The sequence below is a fragment of the Centruroides vittatus genome, unplaced genomic scaffold, assembly GCF_030686945.1.
Source record: "Centruroides vittatus isolate TY-2023 unplaced genomic scaffold, ASM3068694v2 contig_786, whole genome shotgun sequence".
Taxonomy (NCBI): Eukaryota; Metazoa; Arthropoda; class Arachnida; order Scorpiones; family Buthidae; genus Centruroides; species Centruroides vittatus.
Window position 1 is genome coordinate 178124 of NW_027122506.1, and position 26052 is coordinate 204175.

Below are 26052 nucleotides of genomic sequence, written 5' to 3' on the forward strand. Positions count from 1 at the left end.
AACAGCAAAAGGCTAAGGGCATTTCTCCTTTGTGATGGTTATGCCTAAAAGTAATTATGGTTCCGTTTTAGAGATAATGTATATTTCATAAAAAAAGTCATCGCTTGAAAATTCAAATTTAAACATACTGATGGCAACATTTTCTATCAAGAAACCTGCCTCCCCCATACATCACTCTCCTTTAACAATAGAGTTGTGCCGGTCATCTATCTAATACCTTGCCTAGTACACATATTTAAAGATAAATAAGTGGATAGTGTTAGTCTCTAGATATCTAACCAAACCTGTTAAAGACAAGCTTTGGAAACAGAGTAAAGCCACCTGTTTCCTCGGTGGCTTTAGCCAAATCAAAAGAAATGCAACATTGGACAATCCACCAATGATTGAACCGGCAATTTGGAATAAGTTTAGTCAGACTTTCATTACCAAAATTAACATCTTGTGGGTATATACCAGAAAATTGCCTTTTGGAGACAGCCCCGTTTGAGAATTTAGGTGTGGACAAATAATCGTCATGTAGTATATGGGTGTTCAATAAATAACCAGCCAATAAGCACAGGAGTAAGCAGAAAGTTTGTGTGCAAATACACAGTGCACCAAAGTGACACCCCATTGAGGCCACGGATGTTTGCCCTATGTCATTTGTTTATGTGATTTTGTTGGACAATGAAAGCCTCCAAAGTTGAATAATGTGGAGTAATCAGGTTCCTTGATGCGGACCCACTGCAATTCATCACTGAATGCATCAGGTGTATGGTCCATACACCCTATGGCCTTGCCCAGGAGAAGGTGTGGGCCAAAAAAATTTCGGGAAGGATGTTCAAGCATGAAAGACAACAACCGAGACATCCGCAGCATGCAGCCACACCACAGAATGTGCAAATGGTGGAAGACTTGGTGCTAGCGAACATACAGATAATGGTCCATGACATTGCAGCTGCAGTAGACCCGAGTGTTGGTACTGTGCACAAAATGTTGCATTTCAGGAAGGTGTGCACACCGTGGGTGGCCACGTTCACTAACTGAAGAACAGATCCACAACTGGATGAGCATCTAACATGTTTTGCTATGCATGGTAATGGTTTTCTTCACATTGTGATGGGAGATGAGACAGTGTTAACATTATGATCCAGAGCCAAAGCATGCCAGTATGCAGTGGAAATAACCACATTCACTTCCACTTCACCTAAAAAAGAGCAAAAGTGTGCAACCATTGGCAGGGAAGGTGATGCTCACCCTGTTTTTTGACCATCAGAGGCCTCTGCTTGTTCAGTTTATGTAGCATGACAGCATCATCAATGCAACATCCTATTGCAACACCTTGCATGCATTATGCACACAAATTCAATGCAGGTGTCCAGGAAAACTCAAGATGTCAAGGGTCATCTTGTTGCATAACAATGCTCCTCACACAGCCAACATGACAAAGGACCTGCTACAGCAGTTTTGTTGGAAGGTACTTGAGCACCCTCCCTATGATCCTGACCTGTCACCTTGCAACTTCCATGTTTTTGGGAAACTCAACGGGGCACTTAAAGGCAGACAATTTTCCTTAGACACTGAAGCGCAAGATGCTGTCCGACATTGTAGCAGGAACACTGACAGAGCAATTCTTCGAACGGGGCATAACTAGACTGTTAACGCACTTATCCCATTATGACACCAATCAGGGCAATTATCGTTGAAATAAATTGTTTCTGTTTCATGCTGTTGTGTTTGGCTGATTATTTACTGAGCACCCCTTATGAATTGACATCTGCATTTTCCATGGGCTTTGCATATGCATACTTGTGATGTAATTTTGGTGCTCTGTCAGATGAGATGTCATCATTGCTGTCGTCAAACTTCTCAAAAAGGCTACTAGCCTTACAAGGATTGTTTAGATTTGAGAAATGTCTTTTAAGCAATGAGGCATAAATTTGGTAACTGTTAGTCATTGTCTCAATGCACTGTTCACGGTCCTATAGTCATGTTGTAATGCATTATTATTTTTGGTTTGTTTGTTTCATCATCTAAAGGGAGAGTCAAAAGTAGGTACAAAGTTTTTTTTATTGTTTAGTTACTGAAAAACAATGGCAGGGAATCTGAGTGAACAAAAAAAAAGTGGATTCTGAAACATTATTGAAAGATAAAATAAATAAATTATTCCACAGTTTCAGAAACACTGATAGGTATATTGTGACTAGATACTATAGACATATCCTTTTGCATGTTTATGAAAAAAATGACTAATGTTATGGGGTCATAGGTGAATGGAAAACGGTATAGAAAAAGTGTATTTATCACAGGGCTTTCTACATTTTATGTCGTCACTACATTTCCAATGTGGATGCCTAAAGGATTTAGTAATCGGTTTAAAAATCAATACATATTTATCAAATTTACATCACACACAAAATAAGAAAATTTTTACTTACTTCCATAACAATGTATTCTGTCTCTGTACTTACAGGATTATTGTAGAAGGTAAATTAAAGAGACCGACGCCTTCCGATTTTTGGATAACTTCCTTTATTTTTGAATATTACTAATAAATTCTCGTACATCAAAGAAACAATTAAAATAAAACCGTGCAATTTTGCCTCGCTGCTTCAAGATCCAAATGTTATGTGTATAGTAAAAATGGAAAGTCTTAAATATGAATAAGATTATCGTCTGCTCTATATTTTGCTGTATCCAGTTCATTCTCTGTTGAAATATTTTTCAGTTTTTGGAAATCTTTCGGGTATATAGTCCGAATCGTTGCGTATGCGATCCTGTATGGCACACTTTACTTGTTCTCTGTAAGCGCTGTGTAAAGACGTGTCTTGCACGGCATCCCGGCGCAACTCCTCCATACTGGTAACGGGCTGCACGTTAACCGATCTAACCGCTCTCTGTATGGCTTCGGGCAAGATGGTCTGAATTGCTCCGATTGTGTTATTTGGCATCATCTATAACAAAAATATTTAAATTTAGCATAATTTATTACTAGTTGAGTAACGCTGTATCGGCGTGTAGTCGGAACGAAGCTGCTCACACCTTTATTTTCTAGATCGACGGTGGGCAACCCCCCGGCCCGCGAGATCTTTAGAAGAAATTATAAATAAATATTTTTTGATGTAATTCGTCTAGTTTAAATTGAATATTAAATGCGCATAATATGTTCATAATTTAGTACTAATGTTGAAACTAACATCCATTAAAACATCTTTCCCTTCAAATGCTCCCACTCATAGCAGTATATTTGTATTCTATATATGCGTATGATCAAAGCCGAATATCTAACGTAATTTGTGGTAACCGAGTGAGTTGTCGCCGGGTTTTAAAAAGAACTATTTATTTGAAATTGAAATTAATTTATTTATAGTTAATAACAAAAATTTCTTTAATAATTTTAATAAGAATATTTATAAATATTTATTCAGTTTTTAGAACAAACTGGCATTGAACAACAGTAAAAAAAGAAAAGTTGATTCTGAAAACAGATCTTTTCGAGATAAATGGATGTCGCAATGTTTTTTTGCGGAACATAATGGAAAACCTTTACATTTAATTTGCAATGAAACTATCTCTGTAAAAAAAAAAAATTTAATATAAAAAGACGCTACCAAATGAAACATGCAAGTTATGGCAGGTATCAAGGTACTGAAAGAGTAAAGAAAATTGAGAACGGTTTTTTTAATATGGTTGCTCTCAAGAGCAACCGCATTAAAAATATTTTATAATTTGAAACAGGAAATTAAACTATTCATGGATATGAAACGAATTCCCATTGAAGTGATGAGAAATGGTCGTCAGACCTAGCATTCTTCATTGATATTACAGGACACCTGAATGTTTTAAATGAATCCTTACAAAAGCAAAATCAAGATGTGACACAATTATATGGACATATTAAAGCTTTTAGAAGTAAACTCCATTTGTGGCAATTCCATATAGAGAAAAATAATCTTTTTCATTTTCCAACATTATCTAATTATCATGACAAATATAATCCTCAATTTTTCGTTAAATAAATCAAAGATCTTTATTCAGAATTTGATCGACGTTCGTGATTTCGACAAGAAAAATATTTATTTTCGTTATGTAACTCTCCCTTTTCCATCACTGAAATCGAAACTGTTCTAGAAAAATTTTCAAATGGACTTATTGGAAATTAAAATAGAGGGTAAGTTTAAGAGAAAATTTGAATTTTACACTTGTCCACGAGTTTTGTAAAAATCTGTCGGCTGAAGAATTTCCAAATTTAGTTGATAATGCGAAGTATATTTACTCTTTATTTGGCTCGACATATCGACGTGAACAGGTGTTCTCCGAGATGAAGTAATTGAAATCGAAGTACAGAACCAAAATAACCGATACGCGTTTGGAAAACAACTTGCGTTTAAGCACCACACAAATTGAACCAGATATTGAAATGCTAACAAAATTTTTGCAGCACCAGATGTCACATTAAATAAATACTTTTTTCACTTAATCATAAAACAATAAATATATATGTATAATAGTTATTTTTCCAATTCTTTGTAATTTTCTGAAAACGATAAGAGAAATAAATGTAGTAATCAACTTCTTTTTTAATTTATTTTATATTTGCAGACTAAAAAACTACAGGTAACAAGAAGGCGTCAATTAACTACTACAACCCGTGGAAAAAACGTAAAATTTATTCTGGCCCATGTTATAGAAAAGGTTGCCCACCCTTGCACTAGATGACACTTCTATACCTGTGCAGGAAGTGACTGACACTTGACTTCATGCATTTCTTGTCAACATTGTAACTCTAGAATGAGTTGTCCGATCTTGATGAAATTTTCTAGGATGACTCATCATTACTCAAGGATGAAATGATTAAAATTTCAACTCTCAAAAATGATCCATACTGAAGAAAAATGCAATCTTCATTTTGACTCCTATCTCCAGTTCTACAAAAATGGATCATTTTTGAGGGTTGAAATTTTAATCAGTTCATCCTTGAGTGATGATGAGTCGTCTTAGAAAATTTCATCAAGATTGGACAACTCATTCTAGAGTTATAATGACTTCTTGCATTCCTTGTCGACAAGTATTAGTCGTCACTTCGTTCTGACAATTATGTATGTTGAAACACATTTACACTTACTCGTCGTCGTTTCGAAGGCATTCCGTTCAAATAGGCATCACTAAATGGAGGCTGAGGAGCCTGCCGACGTTGTCGCCTAATGTCACGAGTGATGATTGGAACCCATTCCTGAATACAGACAAAAAAGTAAATGAATTGTGTTATAACTCAATATAAATTCTAGTCACATTTTACCTTTGGTACAGATGCATGCCAAGGTTCAGAACCTATTGTAACTTCACCCAATTCATCATCTGATAACGAGCCGTATAAACCCGTTGCAGATGTTGCACCCTCAAAGTTGTTTTGATGTATTTCTTGTATGCTCTCTGCTTCCATTAACTAGAGAATATTTGAGAAATAAATTTATTACTACTTCATATTCCAAAATTTATGGAAAAAAAAATACTGAACCTCCGGTGAACTTTCTTTGGTGGCCATTTCTACGCTTCCAGATGCCACATCACTCTGAGCAACTTCATTGGATATAGTATCATCTTCCATCATCTCCAAACCGGAATTATATGCATTACTTTCTGCATTCGCTGCAAGAAGTGGTGTTGCTTCATCTCTTGTTTCTCTCGACACATTCACTACATAATGTTCTACTTGTTCTGCCGTTATGCTAATGTTGGCCAACATTGTATGAAACTCTGAGGCACCTAACGTAGTCAACCAGTTCAGAACTGGACGTAGATGATTGGCGTATTGTCTCTATAAATAGTTATAGTTTAATACAATGACATATGACTATTTTTGTTAAGAAAAAGTACTCACGACTCTGCCTTCAAAAATACGTTGTAGAGATGTTATGCCATCTACCGAACAATGTATGGTAAGAATGATGAACTCTGATATTATGGTACGACACATGGTATAAAGGTACACTGCAAAACTGGACCCTTCTGTAAAATAAATTTTCTAGTGTCTAACATAAAGTCTTTGTAGGGAGACAGACAATCAGAAACTTACCAGGTGGATGCAAAACAAAAGTGATCAATTGGCGCAAATTTTGCCTCAAGAAAGTGTTAATCGTTGCCACAAAATCGATGTCGGGTTTCACATTAGCATCTCTCTAAAATGACATAATTAGCAACAAATTATTTAATATTAGAATTATTTACAATAAAAACTAACTTACAGCTGATCCCTGAATTAGTTCTTGTAACTGACTGATCACATTGTCAATTGCTGAATTGATGTTTTCATTTGTTTCTTCCTGACCATTTAATAACCTTTGCCGAATAAAATCTTGTAAGCCAACTCTGACATGTTCCAATGGCTCTGGACGACCAACAAATATTTCAATGAGATCGTGTTCTGTTAGTGAATTGACCACTCTAGCAAATAAATCCCAGATAATATCTACAGAAGATTAAAATTTATTACATAAACTTGTTATAAAATTTAAAGAATGCTTGTATTTTTGCCATCTTACTCTGACTAGATGCTGCACTACCATCTAATGAAAGAGAGGATAACTGTCCAATAGTCATCCTGTTTGGTCGAGGACCAGCTGCACCAGCTACCATCTAGAAAATCAGATGAATGAAAATTACAGATGTATCCGACAAACGGTATTTATCAAATAAACAAATCCCTAAAATTTACTTGTAACAATGACGTAAAAGTCTCATCAGTGGAAGCCTGGTGACGTCCCATGTTTCGAAGTTCCGATTCAAACATTTGGACATTCGAATGCCTCTCTTGCTCAGATTCACGCTATAAAAAGAAATTATTAGAGGACAAAGCAAATTTAAATCATTAAGCTCTTCACGTACAAAAGACGAACATACCGGAACCATTCGTGTTCTTACAGGTCTGAATCTTCTAGATCTGGGAACAGAGGGCAATGCCCAACAAGAGTTGCAAGGAAGACATGGATCAAATAGGGAAAAGCCACCACCCATATTAGAAAGAGGCATGGAAAGTGATGCGAAGTTTCGGACAGAATTGATACCACTGTCTTGGGATATGCGAGGACCTGTAGTTCCAGAAGGTGTAGTGTTAGTTGTGGCACCTCTGTGTGACTGTGGTTGACTGCTTTCAGTTGTAGCTGTAAAAAAATAATAATAAAAATATTAGTTTATATCTATTATATGGAAATTTACATGCGACACTTACAGGTTGTGCTAGTCGTAGAACCAGTTGTCAAGCCAACATGTTCGGCCTGACTAACAACAGTGGCAGATATACTGTCAATGGTAATAGAATTTGGTCCAACTTCCATAAACATCAACGGACTCTGACTACCAAATAACGAAGATGCATTGGAAAACATTGATGGTCCTGAAAAGGAATTTGTAGTGGTGGAACTAGAAGTTGAACTTGTATTAGCAGTTGTGGTAGTGTTTGTAGCAGTAGCAGCAGCAGCAGCAGCAGCAGCAGCAGCAGAAGCTTCTGTTGTGGCTGAAGCAGGCTAGAAAAAATACTCTGTACTTATAATAAAAAATTTCAAAATTTTTGTTAACTATTTAATAAAATTTGTTCTGTATATTAGTTACTTCTTTCAATAATTGCAAATTGTGTCAAAGCAATTTTTAGAAATTACTACCGCCCACTCTGCATATTTTCCCCCATTTCTGGAGCATATAATTTCCATGTAAGAATTTTTGAATGATAAACTTTAAAACAAGTTAGATTTTATTTAATTTCATCCAATTTTTGCTAAATATGTGAATGATGTACAATAGCCATGAAAAATAAGATGCGTTTCAAAAAGTTTTACTGACAAAATAAATAAAATTAATGGATTTCCACTGTATAAAATAGAATGTTGAGAAAAATTTGAATTAACATTTCAAAATCATATCTCCACCATTGCAGTACATATTTAATATATGAATTCATGGAAAGTTTTACCAAACATTGCAGATTACTTTAACATGACAGCTTCAAAATATCTGCAAATTGCACTTATGGCAATATCAATAGCAACAAGCATTATTTTTTTCTAAAATATCCTATCATTAATACTGACAAATAAGACAGATGACAATGATACCACTTTAAGACTGTACAGATGCCAGATACCGCTTTAAATGTCTGTACAGATGAGAATTCTAAAATTGTCAGAAAGGTCGAGGGTTGGTCTATACGGCATCTCGTAATGACACTTTCAACTATAAAAGATCACAACTTTGTTCCAACACCTTCATGGTAACTTCTGTAAAGCATCTATTACTTAAAATGTCATCTTGGTGTTCTGTCAGATGGTCAGTAAGCTTTCTGGTGGTGACTCTTACGTCATATGACTTTGAACTTGTCTGCAAATATTGTAAGAGAATCAAATAAATACCAGACCTTTCTAAGTGCAAATATACATCCTTGTTGTTAAAGAATTCTGCATATGGATAATTGTGGTTTGACAGGTGAGATCATATTTTCTGAAAATACAAACTTCAACATAATGAAACAGGTCCTAAATAAAGGATGAAATACCCATTCATTTCATAGATGAAGGCTATACTCTGTCTAATTATTTTATGAAGACCTTCATGGCAATTATTCAACAAGTTTGCAGAAAAAGCAAGAACCTCTAATGGAAATGGATATAAACAAACAACACTCACTTTTAAAAGAAACTTTAGATTTATTTTCTGGCAAGTTACCAAAGAACCATTAAGCCTCATAGTAATACCTGTAAATGCATAGTTGAAACGATACATTATAAACATGCAGTTTGATATATATTGATGATGATGATGATGTATGAAAGAACAACAGAAGAGTATCTAAAATGCAGTCAAAACTCACATTAATATGAATCACTAGGGAACAGTAGTTATTTTGCTTTATCAAAAATTTGTATCAATGATTTTCAGGGTCAAGTTTGTATAATTTAGGTTGTTAAAGCTTAACAGGTAATTGAAATTTCTTAATTTTAATATTTTGAACTAACTAAATAAAGTCAAATAAAATTTAATTTGTTTTTTTTAAATAAATTTATGGTCTAAATGATTTCCAAACCACTATGCACTCTTCAATATGCAAACTAGCACGTGTTTGCATGGGACCACATCCATTTAGACACGGCATCATTAAACTTTAACCCGTTTTCCGAGTACAAAAGAATGATCCACTGAAACCAGATGTTCGAATTGCTCTACTATCAGAGATTTGTTATTCTTTTCATTTATCAGTGATAAATGGTATGCGAATTGTTTACAGTATTTTGTTAAACAGGAGTGATGTTAATAAACTTCTTGCATACAATCCGAGATTGAACCCATCTTTACTTACTAGAAGAAAACCTCTTCTAAGCAATATTTATCGTAGTACTACTTTTTATTGTTCACATCAAAAAGTGTAAAAAAACCACGATTATTGGAAATAAGGTTATTTCTTAGGGGTGACTAATTTATAGTTTGGTTTAATGAATTCTGGTAAAATTTTTGTTTGCTTTATTGCATGAAAATTAATGTTGTGATAATGACAGATTGCCAGGGCAAGGGCAAAATTCACTTAATCAGTGTTTGTTTTAAGGCAAGTTGATTATAATTGCTTAAAGTTACTTACTAGATATCACCATAACAGTATATTTAAGAATGAAGAGCAATGTAATCTATAAATAATTTTCAATTATTATTATTAAATCATGTTTATGTCGGACATTATAATAATATGCGCAACTACACTAACTCTGTAATTTTAATATAGTTTGTGACTATTAGTGAAATTATCTCCCAGTCTATTAAATAAACATCAATTCCTCTAGCTATTCATTTAGGAACAGAAAAATAAAAACTATCATGAAACTTGGGAGATGAAGAAGACATTTTCAGAAAATTATGTAATATGAAGAAAAAAAAATTGTTACAAACTCATTAACTAATGAAGTAAAGTAGAATTAAAGTGTTTTTTTTTTATACATTACTAGTGTGTATAATTATTTTAGTCTGAGAGAAATGAAAAAGTTGCAATTATTGAAATAATAAAGAGGTTTAGAGTAAATCAGAAATAGATATATCACAATTACAGCTTAATGGCAAAATCATTCAATGATAGTTTCCTTACTTCACTGGCTGGTGTCGAAGATGACGACGACATGCCATTTCTAGTTCTCCCAGCTGTAACATTAATCTGAGCCTATGGTATTGTAACAAAAATAAATAAACTTTCTTTGGTAATGCTTTATTGCTTTTACTGTACTAAATAAAGTGACAAAAGGATTTAATTCAACTAAATTAAAAATAAAATTTTCAATGTATATTTTTGAACTAATTCTTACTACTTAATAGTAATTGAATTCATTTAATTAATATAAATATTGCATCTATCTTTGTTTACATTTTAATTTATTTACACAAACACAAGATACTTAATCACAATTCATTTTAGATTTGCTTAGATTCTTACCTGAACTGGTACCGTTGTATGAAATACTGTAGTTGGTTGCGACGACGGCATCACCTGGACACGGAGTGTGCGAGGTGGCGCAAGATTATAATTAACAGTTAGATCACTAATGGAATGATAAGCGTGACTTATATAGTGAAGTACTCTAGAAACTTTATTAAACATATTGTGTGTTTCTGCTGGCTAAAATTAAAAGTTGTAAATATATATAATTTTATAAACACAACAAATATGAAAGCTTAAATTTGGTCTAAAATATTTCTTACATTGGAGCCAACATCGGGATCATCTCGCAACAGCTGAGAGTAATTCTGCAGAAATGGTTGGAATCTGGTATTTAATCTATTGAGATCATCCAGTAACGAAGCTAATGCTGTCGTAGGAGGGTGGCTAAAAACAAACAAAATGCTAGTTAGTTAAGTTTCAAAATATTTTTATAATACAGACAAAAATGCTTTTCCAAATGCACTGTTTACTTGGAATCAAGTGTTACTAAAACAAAAAATATAAATTTGTATTAAAAAGATTTTTCATATACATAAAATCAAGCTTTACACGAAAATTCTTAAGGGATAAAAGCATAATTTTAAAAACTGATTTAAATTCCTAAATGATAAGATAACAATCTGTATTAATTAATTTAGTTAATTACCTATAATATGCCAATCCCAATAAAAAAAGGTTCCTACGCTGGGAATGGAAAACCAGAATCTGTGCTATGTCACTATACAGTGAGTGAGTGAACTGCTTTGAAAAATTAAATGTCAAGACATTTTAGTTAAAAAATTCACTAATAGGAATATTACTGTTTTAAAAAAATGATTGACTGACAATAGTTTTTAATGTGTAACATCACAAAAAAGCATTAATTGTACCAACTAAAATCTTTTATATTAAAGAATAAAGTACAAGATGTGAAAGTTTCTCTTATGTAATATTTGTTTTTATAATAATTATAAAATCTGTAAATTTATATTCTAAGGAATGTATAAATTTGTACACAGTTCTTAATTTTAATTTAAAATCTATTTTATTAAATGCATATTCTAATCTAAAATAAGCTTTAAATCAAAAAATGTAATGTGTTTCTTTTAAAGAACTTTTCAGTCTGTTTTCTTTATATTATTGATAAAATTGCCTCGCTCTTAATTTTAAGATTGTAAGTTTTATATTTTATACGCAATATCATTATATGTACACAACCAATTGTATAAACTGAAACCTCTACCAACACAATTTTTTTTAACACAGTTCACAAAAAATATTCAAGCACTTGTCATTACTTGTGATGAGCTTACCTATTTTGCAGTGACTATGTTTCACCTCCTTATAACATGTAAATAATCATCCAGCCAGCTACACTGATCAGTCTGTCAGCACATTTCCTCCCTTCTGTTTATATACAGCTCTGAAAACTCGGGATAAACTGCATTTTTGGATGGACGTTTCTGTCATCTCCCATACAATCAAAATGAACAGTCTGACTTCCAATGTCTTTTGTCTCTTTCCACATTTGAAAGATTACTTGGACAAATGTTATTTCAAATCAAATAGAGACAAAACATGCAGCTATCGCATGGTTAAATCATTACAGATGGGAATTTTACGTTGATAGAATGGATGTGTTTATTGTACATAGTAGCAACAACTGTCTGAATATTTTTATAACTATACTGGAAATACTCTATTTGTCGAAGTTCAATTCATACACCCAATTGGTTGCCAACATTAAAAGTTACTGCTATTGATTTTTATTTTTACTATGTTTTAACTTTCATAAATCATTAATAGTGTTAATTGAAAAGAATAAATAAACATAATTCACATCTTTAGTATGATTAGCATTTAAGAAAATGCATTTAATATTCTGTGATCAGTCATAGGTGATGAGGTTCTGGCACATTTGCCACACTCCCTGAACTTTCAGGATTACCTCCACATTTCGTGATTTTTCTCTTCTGTGTTTGAAGAGAACTTTAAAAGAGAAACACTTTTTGCATGCTGTCAAAAAGATGATTTCTAAGACTAGTGCATGGATACAATGCTGAAGAAAGTATGAAGGATTCAAGAGAAAGTATTTTGAGAAAGACAAATGGCCAGATTTCAAAAATAATATTTAAGGTACGGTTTTTTTTTCTGTCCACAAATTAAATGAGCATTACTTTATATTGTTAAGAATGATAAAACATCACATTTTGGTAAATTAATTATTGCCTTATCATTCTTGTATATGAATATGGTATAAATCTAAATTACAGAATTAAATAGAAAAATACACAATAAGCCATACATAATTTCACGACGTGATCTGCCACTGGGATTCGGTGCTGTTCCACTACTTGAAGAGTCATTTGTTTGGTTTTGTGTAGTACTTCTGTTAGATGTCTCCGTTGACTCTCGTAAATTTGGCTGAACATCTCCATTTATATTTCTGCTTCCATTTGAAGTAGCACTTCCAGTTGCATTTCGTGTGCCAGCTAGTAAAAAAGTAAAATTTCTCATACAGTTCTCAATTCAATTTTTATTGCAAAAATATATACTGTTTGTTTCTTACTTGAAGTAGTTGATCCTTGGGTGAATCCTGCAGCATTAGTAGCTGCCCTAGCTGCAGCTGCTGCAGCACCTGCTGCTGCTGCTACGGCAGCCGCCACAGCTGCACGAGCAGCTTGTGCCAAACCTTCTCCATATCTCAAAGAACCGCCAGATGAGGTGTTTTGATTCGATTCTGTTGCATCGGTGTTAGTCATAGGAGCAGCTCCTGTTGTAATTGGTATACTACCACTTTGAGATGAAAGAATGGCAATTCCAGGAATCTGAAATAAAAAATTAAAATTTAGCTTAATTTAAAATAAAGTTTAAATTTTTTAAACACTTACACAGCAACTCACATTAAACATTGAAGAAAGACCAGCAGTAAGAGATTCTTCAACTGAAGATGTAGTTTCACGTGAAGCTTCAGATTCTTGTTGTTGAGCTTCCTGTTGTGGCGTCTCTCTCATTTCTGTTTCACCTCCTTGATCTGTTTGCATAGGTGTATCAGTAGGTTCAGATCCTGTAGAACCACTCTGAAAAAGGTTCAAATTATTAAATAAAATACACTTATTTCAGAGTATTTCTATTCTTACAAATTTTGTTTTAAGAACTAATCAACTGCAATTATTAAAGCTAAAATTATTTGCCTTGTCAAATTTCCACCATAATGTTTTTAATCAAAACTGATATCTTTTCAATATATTATTTTACATTTTCTTCTTTTCATAACTGCATCATATTTATAATTGAAACAGAATTTCAACTAAACTACTGCCAATTTCTTTAGTATATATATAAGAAAATATCTTATTTTCCATTTTATTACTCTTCCAACACACTAATACATATATAAGTTTTAATTCTTGAAATGTAGGAAAATCTATGGAAACTATATATGGATATAATGTTTCAAGCAAGAAAAAGCAACATTAGAAAGTTAAAAAGCATAGAATTATCAGACATGAAACTATTCTACACAGATTAAAAACTAATAATTAATAAATATTAAAGAATGAATAAGATAGACTAGTCAATACAAAATCAAGACTTCTATGCTAAGATTCTTAACATACACTCGACTCTTGCTAATTTGGCCATTCCTTGCACAGAGTGGGTGCCAAATTAATGACAGTCAGACTATCAAGAGTGCACAGGCCTAAAGCCTGTTTAAAAGCAAATGTATCGTGTGACTTGTTGCTCTTCAATTTGATGTGATGCAATTGTTTTTCACATTATACTGTTTTTGTTATTGTGAAATCACACACAGTGATATAGTAATTTAAATTTCATATAGAACTGAACTTACATTTTACAAGTTTACTGTTTGTAATAAAAAAAAGAAAACAAACATAACTAAGAGAAACACATTAGATATCAATGATTATCATTGCGGTTATAATAATAAAACAAAAATCATATTACTGAAATATTAGCAAACATTTGATGCTTTAAACCTGTACATTACCAATTAATCAATTCCAATGTTGAAGACAAACATATTCTAATTTATAATTTTCTTTAATTGGAAAAATGGTCGACATCCATTTGTAGGAGGAATGTTTGTGTGCCTTCCAACATATTTTACATTTTGAATGGATATAATCTCTCTTATTTAATATTTATTTATAAACTTAAATATTTTTTACGTTGGCAATTTTATCATTTTAATTTTACAAAACAAAGTTGAAATAGAAAATAACCTTATTCATACCTCTAATAAATCTAACACTTGATTAGCTCGAGTGATCATAGTTTGTGCTTGATTTATTCTCAGCTGGGCTTCACTTTGAAGCGGTACCTGACCCAAGTTTATGTGTACATCGACAGAAGATCCATCTTCCTATATAAAAAAAAAACAATTATTATTTATTAAAACATTTTTAGTTAATTTTTAAAATTACCAAATTTTTATTATTAGATAATTATGACTAATTACCGATGTTCTAGACATAACAGTAGCATTTCTTCCTATTTCACCCATTCCGGAAACTAAATCTTGTACTATTTGCTGTAAGAAAATAAAAATTCATCTATTAATAATTACACAAGTTAAATATTTACTATACTCTACTGTTATCCATAATTATAAATAAAATCATTATTGTTGTTTCAGTTATAATTACAAACAAAAATACAAAAAACTAATCAATCAAAACATTTATTTGTTATGGCTTTCATCTTTACAAAGGGGTTACAGAACTCATAGCAACATTACTAAATACAAACATTGTTATACATAATTGTAAATAGATAATAAATAATATAACTTTAATTAGTACGTCTATGTTAACATGTTTAATGAATAACAGAAAAATTTATAAATTTTATATAACAGTACAGAACTTAAATTACCATCACATAAACAAAACATATCCTTTAAGTGTTCGGTAAATTCACAAGATAAAAACAAATGATTCTTAACATTTTTAAAAAATGTGTTACAGAGAAGACAATTAGAGTAAGCTAATATATTAATTCTACACCCATTTAATACAATAGTAAAGTTATTAAGTTGTAATTGTATTATTAAATATTTAATCTTATAATTTAAATTTGATAACAGATAATATTGAGGTGTCCATGGGGATGATAGAGAAGCTTCAAAAAAACTACACTTTTGCTCAATATAAAGAATATCTTGAGAATATTTATCTTTTAATAACTGGAAAAGTTCAGCTAAAAAGTTTTTTCTCGGGAAATTGAGTGTAATAAGTAATTGAATAACCTAAATCAGACAATAAACATTCCATCAAGGAAAGCCAAGTTACAACCAGAGAATTACGACCTGTTAGTTTCAATTTATTACAGACCAACTGTAAAGGATTTCTTTTAACAGAGTAGGGACAAAAGTGACACAACCTTGTGAATTGGTCCCAACTGGAGTTGTATTTGTAAACAGGAGGGGAAACAAAAGGAACATCGTCTTTGTTTATTGGACTTGTTTGAGGTCAGGCAATGTGTTTGCCACATGTTAGCTTGCTAGAAAAAAAAAAATGTAAACAAGTGACGGATGTCACGGTGAGCTTGTTTTGTAGGGAGAACAGTCGACGTCTTGGGAAGCTTCCGACGAAAGGAAGAATTATGATTTGCCAGAAGTTGTCATCCAAAACTCTTTAAATAGTAAGACAAGCAAGAGAGAACAGAAAAAGGGCGAGAGACCGAATACGTGGTAGTCCCTGACACTTAGGAAGCCCGCAGAGTGTAGAGTGTGTGTTCTCCTCTTAGAAATTCCTCTGGGAAGGGTTAGTGTAGACAGGACAGCCATGTGGTTGAGCCAACTCCCCAAGTGACTACGCCTCTTTGAAGTTGTGTAGTTCCAGATAACTAATCCATTATATAAGACACCACCTGTTCTTATCTCGTAAGTACTATGTTTGCAAACTTGTATATTCTACCTATTGTAAATAAACTGTAAATAAGTGTATAATTTGAGTGTGGAGGTATGCTTTTCTACGAACCAACGTAACAACATTCTTGAGTCGTAAGAACCAACTCAAGATGGTTTATTATAAGGATTTTCATTGACACAGTGGTAAACAGTAGCAGCATAGGGGATCTTCACTCCAATCTTCTGAGATCAAATTCTGGTAACTCTAAAATTTTAAACCAGTATCTAAAAATAGCCAATGCTAAACGTATAGCACTTGGTGGTCGACCCAGTCCTCTTAGTCCAGGTACCGAATGATTAATATGAAATATCAATCTGATAAATCTCAGTTGAGTCTTCTCTAATTTATCAACAAAAGATAGATCCCAAATGGAAAACATAAATCCGAAACTTGAGCATATCATCAAGGAATCAAATAATCGAAACTGTGACTTAACACAAAACTGCTCCATTCTAACCATGATCTTTATTAGATTAGTAAGTTGAAGTTTATATTTCAAAAACAATTTGTCTAAGTGCAAAGAAAATGGGCCCTGTGGAGTAGAATAGATACCCAAATATTTGTAAGATGAGACAATCTCTAACTCAGAATTAGATAAATAAAATTTATCAGCTTTTCCCAATCTGCCCCCTCTCCGAAAAACCATTACTTTGGATTTAGCCTCATTAATAAGTAGTTTATTAGACTTACAATAATTCTGTAGAAGGTTAAGATAAATTACAATAAATACAAAGAAAAAAAAATACTATTATATCTAAAATGATTTTGATGTAATTTAGTCATTTGTATTAATGTGTCTTTATAAAGTGATTAAAAAATAAATTTCATCTCATTCACAAATTATTTTATAAGGAACAAAATTATTATTAATGTAAAAAAAGTGACAGATTTTCTTAATATCTTTGAAACAGTGAAAACAATCAAATTACATGATCTTCGTGAAAGATTTGCAGTAAAAGACCACATTGTGGTATCAGATTAGACTGATGGAATAAGACAATCAAACACTTGTGGCCAATTTGCCAAGGAGAAGCCTACCTCCCATGCGGCATTTGTGGGAAAACTGGCCCTTTTTTGTGTTAGACACTTGAAGAAAACCAGAAAACTCCACAAGCCAGCTTATATTGATGAGGTCTGAACCCAAGACCAACAACCTGTGTTCAGTGTTTTCATTCACTCAATCACTAGTGGGGCATATGATATCATTTTTAACAGAATCAGAACCACATCTGTATATCTTGATTATAATCACAAAACTTTTAAATTGTAACAAGTCCACCATCTGATTTAAGATTAAAATAAATTACTCATTTTAGATAAGAATAAATTATTGTTTTTTTTTTTTAATCAACTGAAAGTTAAAAATAAAAATTTTAATATAAACACATTGTAACATCTTAACCAATTTCTAACAAAGCTTTTAGAGTCTTCAGTCATTCAGTCATTAAACTATAAATATTAGATTTTGTAAATTTGACAAACTTTCAAAAATTTAATAGATTTTTATTTTAGAGGAAAAAAATCACTCCAGTAATTTTCATTTTATTTAGAGAGGAAAATGTTGAACTGATGCTAATAGTTGCTTTCAGCAAATTTTCTTACTTCTTAATTCTAGTAAAAAAACAGTAATAAAGTAGAGATCATACATTTGTCAATACCTGGACATGTGCTGGATCGATCATGTCCTGTGGCAATGTAAAAGCTCCCAAAAGAAAACTTCCATTTTCTCGACCTGAATGAGTAGATGATCTGTTTGTTGAAGAAGAGGAGGATGAGGTAGATGGTGTGTGAGTCTGAGGTGGAGGTCTTTGAACAAGATGAATTACTTTTCCATTTACATCTATTAATGAGATAGTACAAATTAGTTTCATTATAACATATTTACAAGTTTTTCTAACTTCCTAACATGTTATTAAATTTAATTGTATTAAATATAAATTTTAAAAATTCATAAGTTAAATGAAAGTAATGCAATATATACTTTCTAAACTGATCTCTGCTTAATTAACTCACTGGATTGATATCAGTTCAATTGAAAAAGCACAGTGTGTATCCGTATGTTTGTATCATATGACAAATATGATACGAAGCAAAGGATACAGTAGGTATGATGACAGTTAAGATTAGCAACATAGTCAATTTCCATTGAGATAACTACCATTTAGCTATCTCAAACTTTGCCACAATAAGAGTTGTCAGAGCTCTAATATCAAATATAACATGACAGCCACAAGCTGCATTAAATTTAAATTTATAATAAAAATAAAACATGACTGAATGAAAATAATATGTTTATCATAAAAAATTTAAATGGCAGCATCTCGTAATTCTGTCAGCACTGCCATCCCACTATCCCAGAATGATCCACCATTATTAATTTGAAATTTGTTGAATATACAAGTTCTCCTCTACTTGAGAACAGGTTAGGTTCCCAAGGTTTTGTTTGCAAGTCAAAATATTTGTATGTCAAAAACTGACCTAGAAAGTACATTTGTACACAGAATAACCATTTATTTTTAGAGTTTGACCATTTAAAGTATTTAACTTAATAGAATACATTACACTCGTTTACCCACTACTAAGCAGTAGCAGGTGTTTCAAACAGTTTTTTTTTTTCATCTAACGCACTTAGTTGTATAATGTAAAGTTTAGTTTCCATGGTAAGACCAACACTTCTTGCATTTATCTCCATTGCTAGATTTACTATTATGTTTTAGATGTATTTTTGAAGCATCTAATCATAAAAATTTATAAAAGTTGTAAAAAATAGCAAAAAAACATTGTTACTCCAACATTACCAACTTCAACGCCACTTCACAAGTAGTGATGGAATCTCAATCTGTACAACAACAAAAAATGATGATAAATAATTAATGTGGGCTTATTGTGTATTACAACTTGCTTAAAAACTGACTTCAATGCCACCCCAAGTGGCAAGAGAACTAGAATCCACACACAATTTAAATTTTAGACATACAGTCAAATTGTTTAAGTTGAACATTTGTAAATAGGGGAGCTCCTGTATTTTAAAACAACTGCTAATAATATAACCACAGTTCATAATAATACTATTTATTGTATAGCGTGTTCTAAGTAATGTATATTGATCTAATTTGTATACTGATTTTCAGTTAAATTGTTTATTTTAGTCCTACTTTTAATGATATATTATTACAAAATGTCACTGTATCATGATTTACCATAATGCATATGGTGTGTAACTATTATACAGTATATAAATTTTTAAGATTCATTCTTAATAAGAAATACTGTGAGTAGACTTCAACCAAATTTTAAGAAATCTTACTAGAATCATACAAAGGGGCCAGTAAATTAAAATTGTTCTATGATAGTTGCATTATTTTGGATCTAAAAAGTATGGTGTAGACACTTTGTTGTTTCTGTCTGAAACTAAAACGAATAAACGATCGAGTTGATTTTCAATAGCTTGGTCTTTAATTATCTTTAACACAGAATGACAAAACATAATAAGCAGTGTTATATTAGCAATCTTTCAAAACTGTTCTGAACAGAATACAAAGAATAGTGTCAAAAGTTAGATATTAATCCTATATATTAAGCTAATAGTGACAATTTTATTTATTGGTATTAGTGACTTTAGAATTTTCCTGCTGTGAGACCGTCAACCAAAAAGATTTTTTGAAGTGACTATATATATATAAATTGAATATACAGCATCCATATTATTACATTAATTTAGAATTTTCATTTAAGATTTAGATCTAATCATATTGAACAATTGACTACACACAGCATTTTATGTTATAATTCTAGAATATAAATATAAATAAAACTTGTAACTAATCAGTTGTAAAAGATCGCATACTATAAAATTTCATTATTGCAAGGTTTGTAATAATTCATTAAATATGGAAAAAAGAAATTTCAGCAAAAGTGTAAATTACTACTAAAAATATCTTTACAAGTAATAGTTAATGTTAAACTGATTCAGATTTAGCATTATCTTCTATTATAAAACGAACAGTCCTTGTTTTGCATAGACCATTTCACAATTTCTTACACAAATGAAAAGTAAATGTTTACACCTTATATTCACACGGTCACACCATATGGGAAGAAAACATACTTAGGCTGAGATTTTGTCACAAAATAGATCATATCGAAAGATGATTGCGTGTAGGTGGCAAAGGCCATCTCTTCACAAGAAAGTACCGATTGTTTTTTGAGTTGGCAATAGAAAAATACTTCTATGGATTTTTGCAATTTTTGAGAAAAGTAAGTATTTTTAAGCACCACAAAAAATACTAAGCATCTTCTAAGGATGTTTACAGACTGAGACATGATTTCAGTTTTAAAAAAAGTAAAAATTTAAAGCTTTTTACGCTAATTAAATTAACTTTTTTTTTTGCATATTTAACTTATTCTTAAAAATTTGGTCAGTAGAAATAGCTAACAAATCCATAAATAATCTACAAACCATATTCCAGTAATTTCTTCTCATCTTGAAGAACTCTACCACAAAAAATTAGTCTTTGTTTATCAGCAGGAATGCCCTAAAAGAATAAAATTATTAAGCTTATTTGAATTCAAACCACTTACTTTTCATAAATACAATAAATTCAATTTTCTCTGAGAAGAATCTTTTTTAAATTTTACTTTTTCGTAAAATACGATTTCTGTATTTATTAGTCAATATCAATATACATTACAAAAATGCAATTAAATTGTTGTTATCAATTAGATAAAACTTATAATCACGTATGAAGTTAAATCATTTAGTTTTTGTATGCGGTATAAGTAAGAAAACTTAAAAGAATTTTTATGCATTATTGCATTAGTAATATTAGTAATTAGTAAGATTAGTAATGCATTATTGCATTACTAATCTTAGGTATTTTCATAAAATACTTAAGATTAGAAAAAAATTGAATTTGAAGTAATTAATTTTGTTATTAATACAGTAAATTCTGTAATCAGTACCTTGTTTTAATGTAGTATAACACAGAACTTAATTTATTTCTATGCATTTATAAAAGTGAAAATTCAACTATTTGCTAAAAAACAAATATTTTTATATTTCTTTCAAAATTAAGAATTTTTAAAAATTGCCTTTAATCAAAATTGACAAGTAAACATGTAGAATTAAGATTAATTTAAAAAGTTTAAATTTATAAATGTAATTTAACTTCATCCTCGAGATTGAGTTATCTTTTTCATTTATAAACTTTCTTATCAATCAGAACACTACATTCACTTACATTAATGTAAATAATTCTTTAGAAAGTAATGTAATGTAAGTGCTCACAAAAATTTTTATATAGAAATTGGTAAAATTAAATTATTAGAAGTTTTGTTTGAATAATTTTAGGAAATGTTTTCAAGAGCACATTTTAATTGCCTTTTTAAATTCCTACTATTAGTTCACACTCTCCCTATATTTATTTATTTATTTATCTTGTTCAAATTTTCAATCGTTAATAAAACACTTTCTATTCATCCACTCAAGTTCGAATACATTTTTTTAAACTTGTAGTGGATGACACTTGATATTAATACAGTTTTTTTTCAAATATTAATTAATTAATTAATTAATATTTCTTGCCTGTCAGCAATATGCCGATTCCGACCGATAGAGAGTGCGAGGAGAAAAAAGCGAACTCAGTAATTATTCATGTGAAAGTGAAGAATGAAAGTTCAATTCTTGCAAAAATCAATAATTTTTTGATAAATTTTTTTAATAAAAAGTAACTAAAATAAAATTTTTCTTTGTTGACCTAAGTAGGAATTTACTTAAAAAAATTTCTTTTTATATTACTTGTTTTTAAGGAACTACAATTCTGTATTTTCCCCCCCCCATCATTATAATATTTACATTTAGCTTCAGGAAGTCTGTTTAGATTAATTCATTAACCTTTACATTCAAATAATTATACTTTATACTCAAAAACTTCAGCTTAGAGGCAATTTTTTGTAAATTATTATTTTTTTTTAACTCATTTAAGATTTTCAAAACTGATTAATCTGTATTCAATATTTTGACCATATTTTATTCTTCAAATACTTCCATGGAGTTCTCTACTGATAACTCAGCTTGAGAGTTCCTATTTGTGTTATTTGCAATATGGCCCTTTCTAATTTTTGCCTGGATATCTCCAAAAAGGTTCTTTCATCGCACATTCATCAATTTCAGACAAATCAATGAACCCTTGTTTTGTGGTTTCTGCTGTTTTAAAATTCTTTGTTGTCATTTTGCCTATTGCTTGAATTAAAAAACTTAAATTTATTTTACATCACATTTATTAATTCTTACATATTTTTGTATTCTATTTATATTTTCATTTAATATTTTAGCACCTTCCTATTTCTAATTTTTTTTATTTCACTTTACTGTTTTTAATGGCATTTTTTTTTGTTTTTGTAATGGTATGTGGTAATCCCAAGTCATACATAAGTTTACTTTTATAGCTAATAAACAAACATTAAATACTGAAAAGATTAAGTAATTACAGTTGTAGTGCAGGATTAAAGGTTTTAAAAATAACTGATGAACAAATGATCAACAAATTGATATTTTACAGTATTTTGAAGTATTGTTTTAATAAGCATCTAATTGAAATTTAAGGTTTTTTTGATCAATTCATTTTGACTCGAGCCAAAGTTCTGAATCTGCATATTTGGTTGTGATAGTTAAAACTTTCTGTAAAATATCTCAGAGGTCTTATTTAACTGGATCTCTGAAAAAGTTTAACACCCTTAAAAATTAACTAAAAATGTTACTTATGTCTATGAAAAATTATAAAAATTTCAATTAAGTTATCTATATAATATTGAGAATTTTATGTATCTTCTTCATGCATAAAATACTAATATTTTAGTTCATCTAAAATGTATTATTTTCAATATGATAAATTATAGTACATAAATATTTAACAAATATAAATAAGATATATTTACCACTGAAGATGCAATTTTTTCTTTAAATTCTTTGACTGTAATCTAACAAAAAGTGAAAAAATTTTAATAGAAATATATATATTTATATTGTACTGTACATATTGAAATATCTTTAAAAATTTCTGAAACTTACATCATCAGGAACAGAATAACTATGATTCTGTGAATCAAGTGTTTTTACAGTTACTTCCAACATTTTTATTTCTTAAAAGTTTATTTAATAATTATCATCTGTAAAATAAAAAATAAAAAAACTGTTTATTTTAACCTTACATTACTTGTGACTTAAGAATATTGACAAATAATTTTAAACTTGCAAAATTTTTTTCAACTTTTATCTTGTAATTATTATTAATTTAGACTATGATGTTAAAAAACAAACAATAGTTATCATATTTAAATTTCTAAATTTTCTGAAATGATAGTTATTTATATCATCTATTTGATAAAGAGAATCATTATCTCATCATTTGCATCATTACAGAAAAACTAAGAACAATATATCATCATTGCATCATACTTATGCAGATCATTTAGTATGTTCTTGAAAAGCCATCTGAATTAAAATCTTTCCTTTAGTTGTCATTGTTTGTATAATGTAACATGACTTGCAGGTGATCTCCAGGGGGAGATGCCTCCTGGGAGGACTTTCTATGGAAAACTGATCCCTATTTAGGTATTATGGGTGTTAAGAAAACTTGTAAAGCTCCACATGGTCAGCTCATTGATGAGGCATGAACCCACAATCAAATAACTGTGTTTAGTGGTTTTATCCACTTGGCCATTAATGGATTCATTTTGTTGTTTATCACTGTTCACTTGTAACATTATAATATAATGACTGATCTATATTACTAACACATTTTATTTGTTCACTATAGAAGAGGATAAAAATTAATTACAAAATGAATGTTTATTAATCATTATAAAAACTTTCCAGACATGTTATTTCTATTGCTATCTATTATGCAAATCATAATTTATTAATACACTAAGTGGCCACAAAAAATTACACACACCTCTTATTTGAAAGTAAATCAGTCCGACAGTGATGTAGAGTGACGTAACAACAGAGTTGCTTATATAAGGTATGCTCAGCTCTGGACGATGTAGTTATGGAAGTTAATGTCAAAATGGGTAAGATGAAAGATTTAAGTGACTTTGAATGAGGAATGATCATCGGTGCAAGAAGAGCTGGTGCCGTATTCTGGTCATTGTCTCGGGTCTCTTACAAGCCGGTTGCTGATTGGCTAATCATTCGTTTACGTCTCGAGAGATCATCGCGTCTCTATAAACGCAATTCTGGACAACTTTTTCTCTCTTCGCTTCTCTCATTTATCACAGATGAGCAGATAGTTGTCTTTCGACCAGTCTATCATCTTTTGCCTCGATTTTGTTATATTTAATATGGGCAACTGGATGCTATTTCTGCTGTACAATCATATTAGAGAACACTCTCTATATTGGGAAAAAGTATTTCAAGAGAGAAAATGCTTCTGATTTTTTCCAGTACCTACATTGACTCCTTATTTTTTTATTTTTAATTGTCCCACATCAATTACTGAACTATCGACTATGATGTTAATCTTACTTAGATAGTTAAGGAGAAATTAGATGGTAATATTTCAAAAAATATCTAAGTATGCACACTTTTCTAACTTAGGTTATTAAAATTTTTATTTGTTAAGAGACAAAGTGGCATTACAACTGTAAAAACATTATAAAACAAAAAACAACTTTGTCAATTACATGCTTTATTTGAACATGTGCTTCCTTGCCACGTGACGTATGATTACATACAATGCATTTTCGAAAACTTTACATTTTCATTGGTTAAAATTCTGTACCGTGTTCCATGCGCAGATAACCCGAACATGTATAATCAACTGAAAAGAATTGTGACGTCAATGACCAGAATTGCCACTGTGTATGATAGATGAATTTCATCTCTCGCTTTCACGTCATTCATCAGTGAAAGAAGGACGAAAGATAAGTGACCAGAATATGGCCCCTGCAGTCAGCATTTCTGAAACGATAATTCTTAGGATTTTCTCGTCCAACAGTATCTCGGGTGTTTAGAGAGTGGAAGTTGAGAAAAAAAAACTTAAAGCGATAAGAACAATTCTGGTCGAAAAAGGCTGGTGAATGAGAGAGGTGAAAGGCAATTAGCATGCATAGTCTGCAGAACAGAAGGGCAACAACACAACAAATTACAGCTGAATTAATGCAGGTGCATCACAAAGCATATCCCAATGCACAACAAAACACACTTTGCAAAGGATGGGCTTTAGCAGGAGACCATCATGAGTGCCTTTGGTATCACAGAAAAATTGGAAAAGGCGCCTGTTGTGGACCCAGGAACGACAAAATTGGTCACCTGAGGTAGCCTAGTCCAATGAATCTCATTTCCTGCTCCATCATGCAGATGGTAGGATCAAAATATGGTGCAAACAGCAAGAATTCATGGACCCCTCCTGCCAAATGCAACTCTTCAGGCTAGTGGCAATGGAATTATGGTGTGGGGAATGTTTTCCTGGAGTACACTAGGTCCCTTGATATTTGTGGACACACCTCTGAATAGAACAGCTTATGTCAACATCATTTCCGATCAAGTACACTCGTTTATGGCTGTAATGTTCCCTGAAGGAGACGGTCACTTTCAGCAGGACAATGCACCTTGTCACCATGTTCGACTGGTCTCAAATTGGTTTGAGGAACATCAATCATAGTTTAACCTGTTTCCATGGCCAGCTC

The 26052-nt window shown here is 31.3% G+C and overlaps 1 protein-coding gene across 3 annotated transcripts; it reads right to left on the reverse strand.

The window, feature by feature from the left end:
- Positions 1 to 2492: 2492 nt before the first annotated feature.
- Positions 2493 to 23529, reverse strand: LOC136981650 (large proline-rich protein BAG6). 3 transcript variants are annotated; one of them, XM_067277981.1, is made up of 23 exons: positions 23432 to 23529; positions 23299 to 23340; positions 20822 to 20897; positions 18021 to 18202; positions 14910 to 14981; positions 14685 to 14813; positions 13330 to 13506; positions 12996 to 13254; positions 12732 to 12918; positions 10708 to 10831; positions 10442 to 10624; positions 10100 to 10171; positions 7208 to 7502; positions 6880 to 7139; positions 6695 to 6805; positions 6522 to 6615; positions 6225 to 6448; positions 6056 to 6158; positions 5861 to 5988; positions 5498 to 5797; positions 5279 to 5425; positions 5105 to 5212; positions 2493 to 2933 (listed from the first exon to the last, which is right to left on the reverse strand). In XM_067277981.1, exons 1-23 carry the CDS (start codon positions 23492 to 23494, stop codon positions 2682 to 2684), a joined length of 3588 nt encoding a protein of 1195 aa, XP_067134082.1. In that variant the 5' UTR covers positions 23495 to 23529; the 3' UTR covers positions 2493 to 2681. The 3 variants fall into 3 exon arrangements, with proteins under 3 accessions (XP_067134082.1, XP_067134081.1, XP_067134083.1); XM_067277980.1 differs by having other exon boundaries at positions 7202 to 7502; XM_067277982.1 differs by lacking the exon at positions 10100 to 10171 and having other exon boundaries at positions 7202 to 7502.
- Positions 23530 to 26052: the final 2523 nt, after the last annotated feature.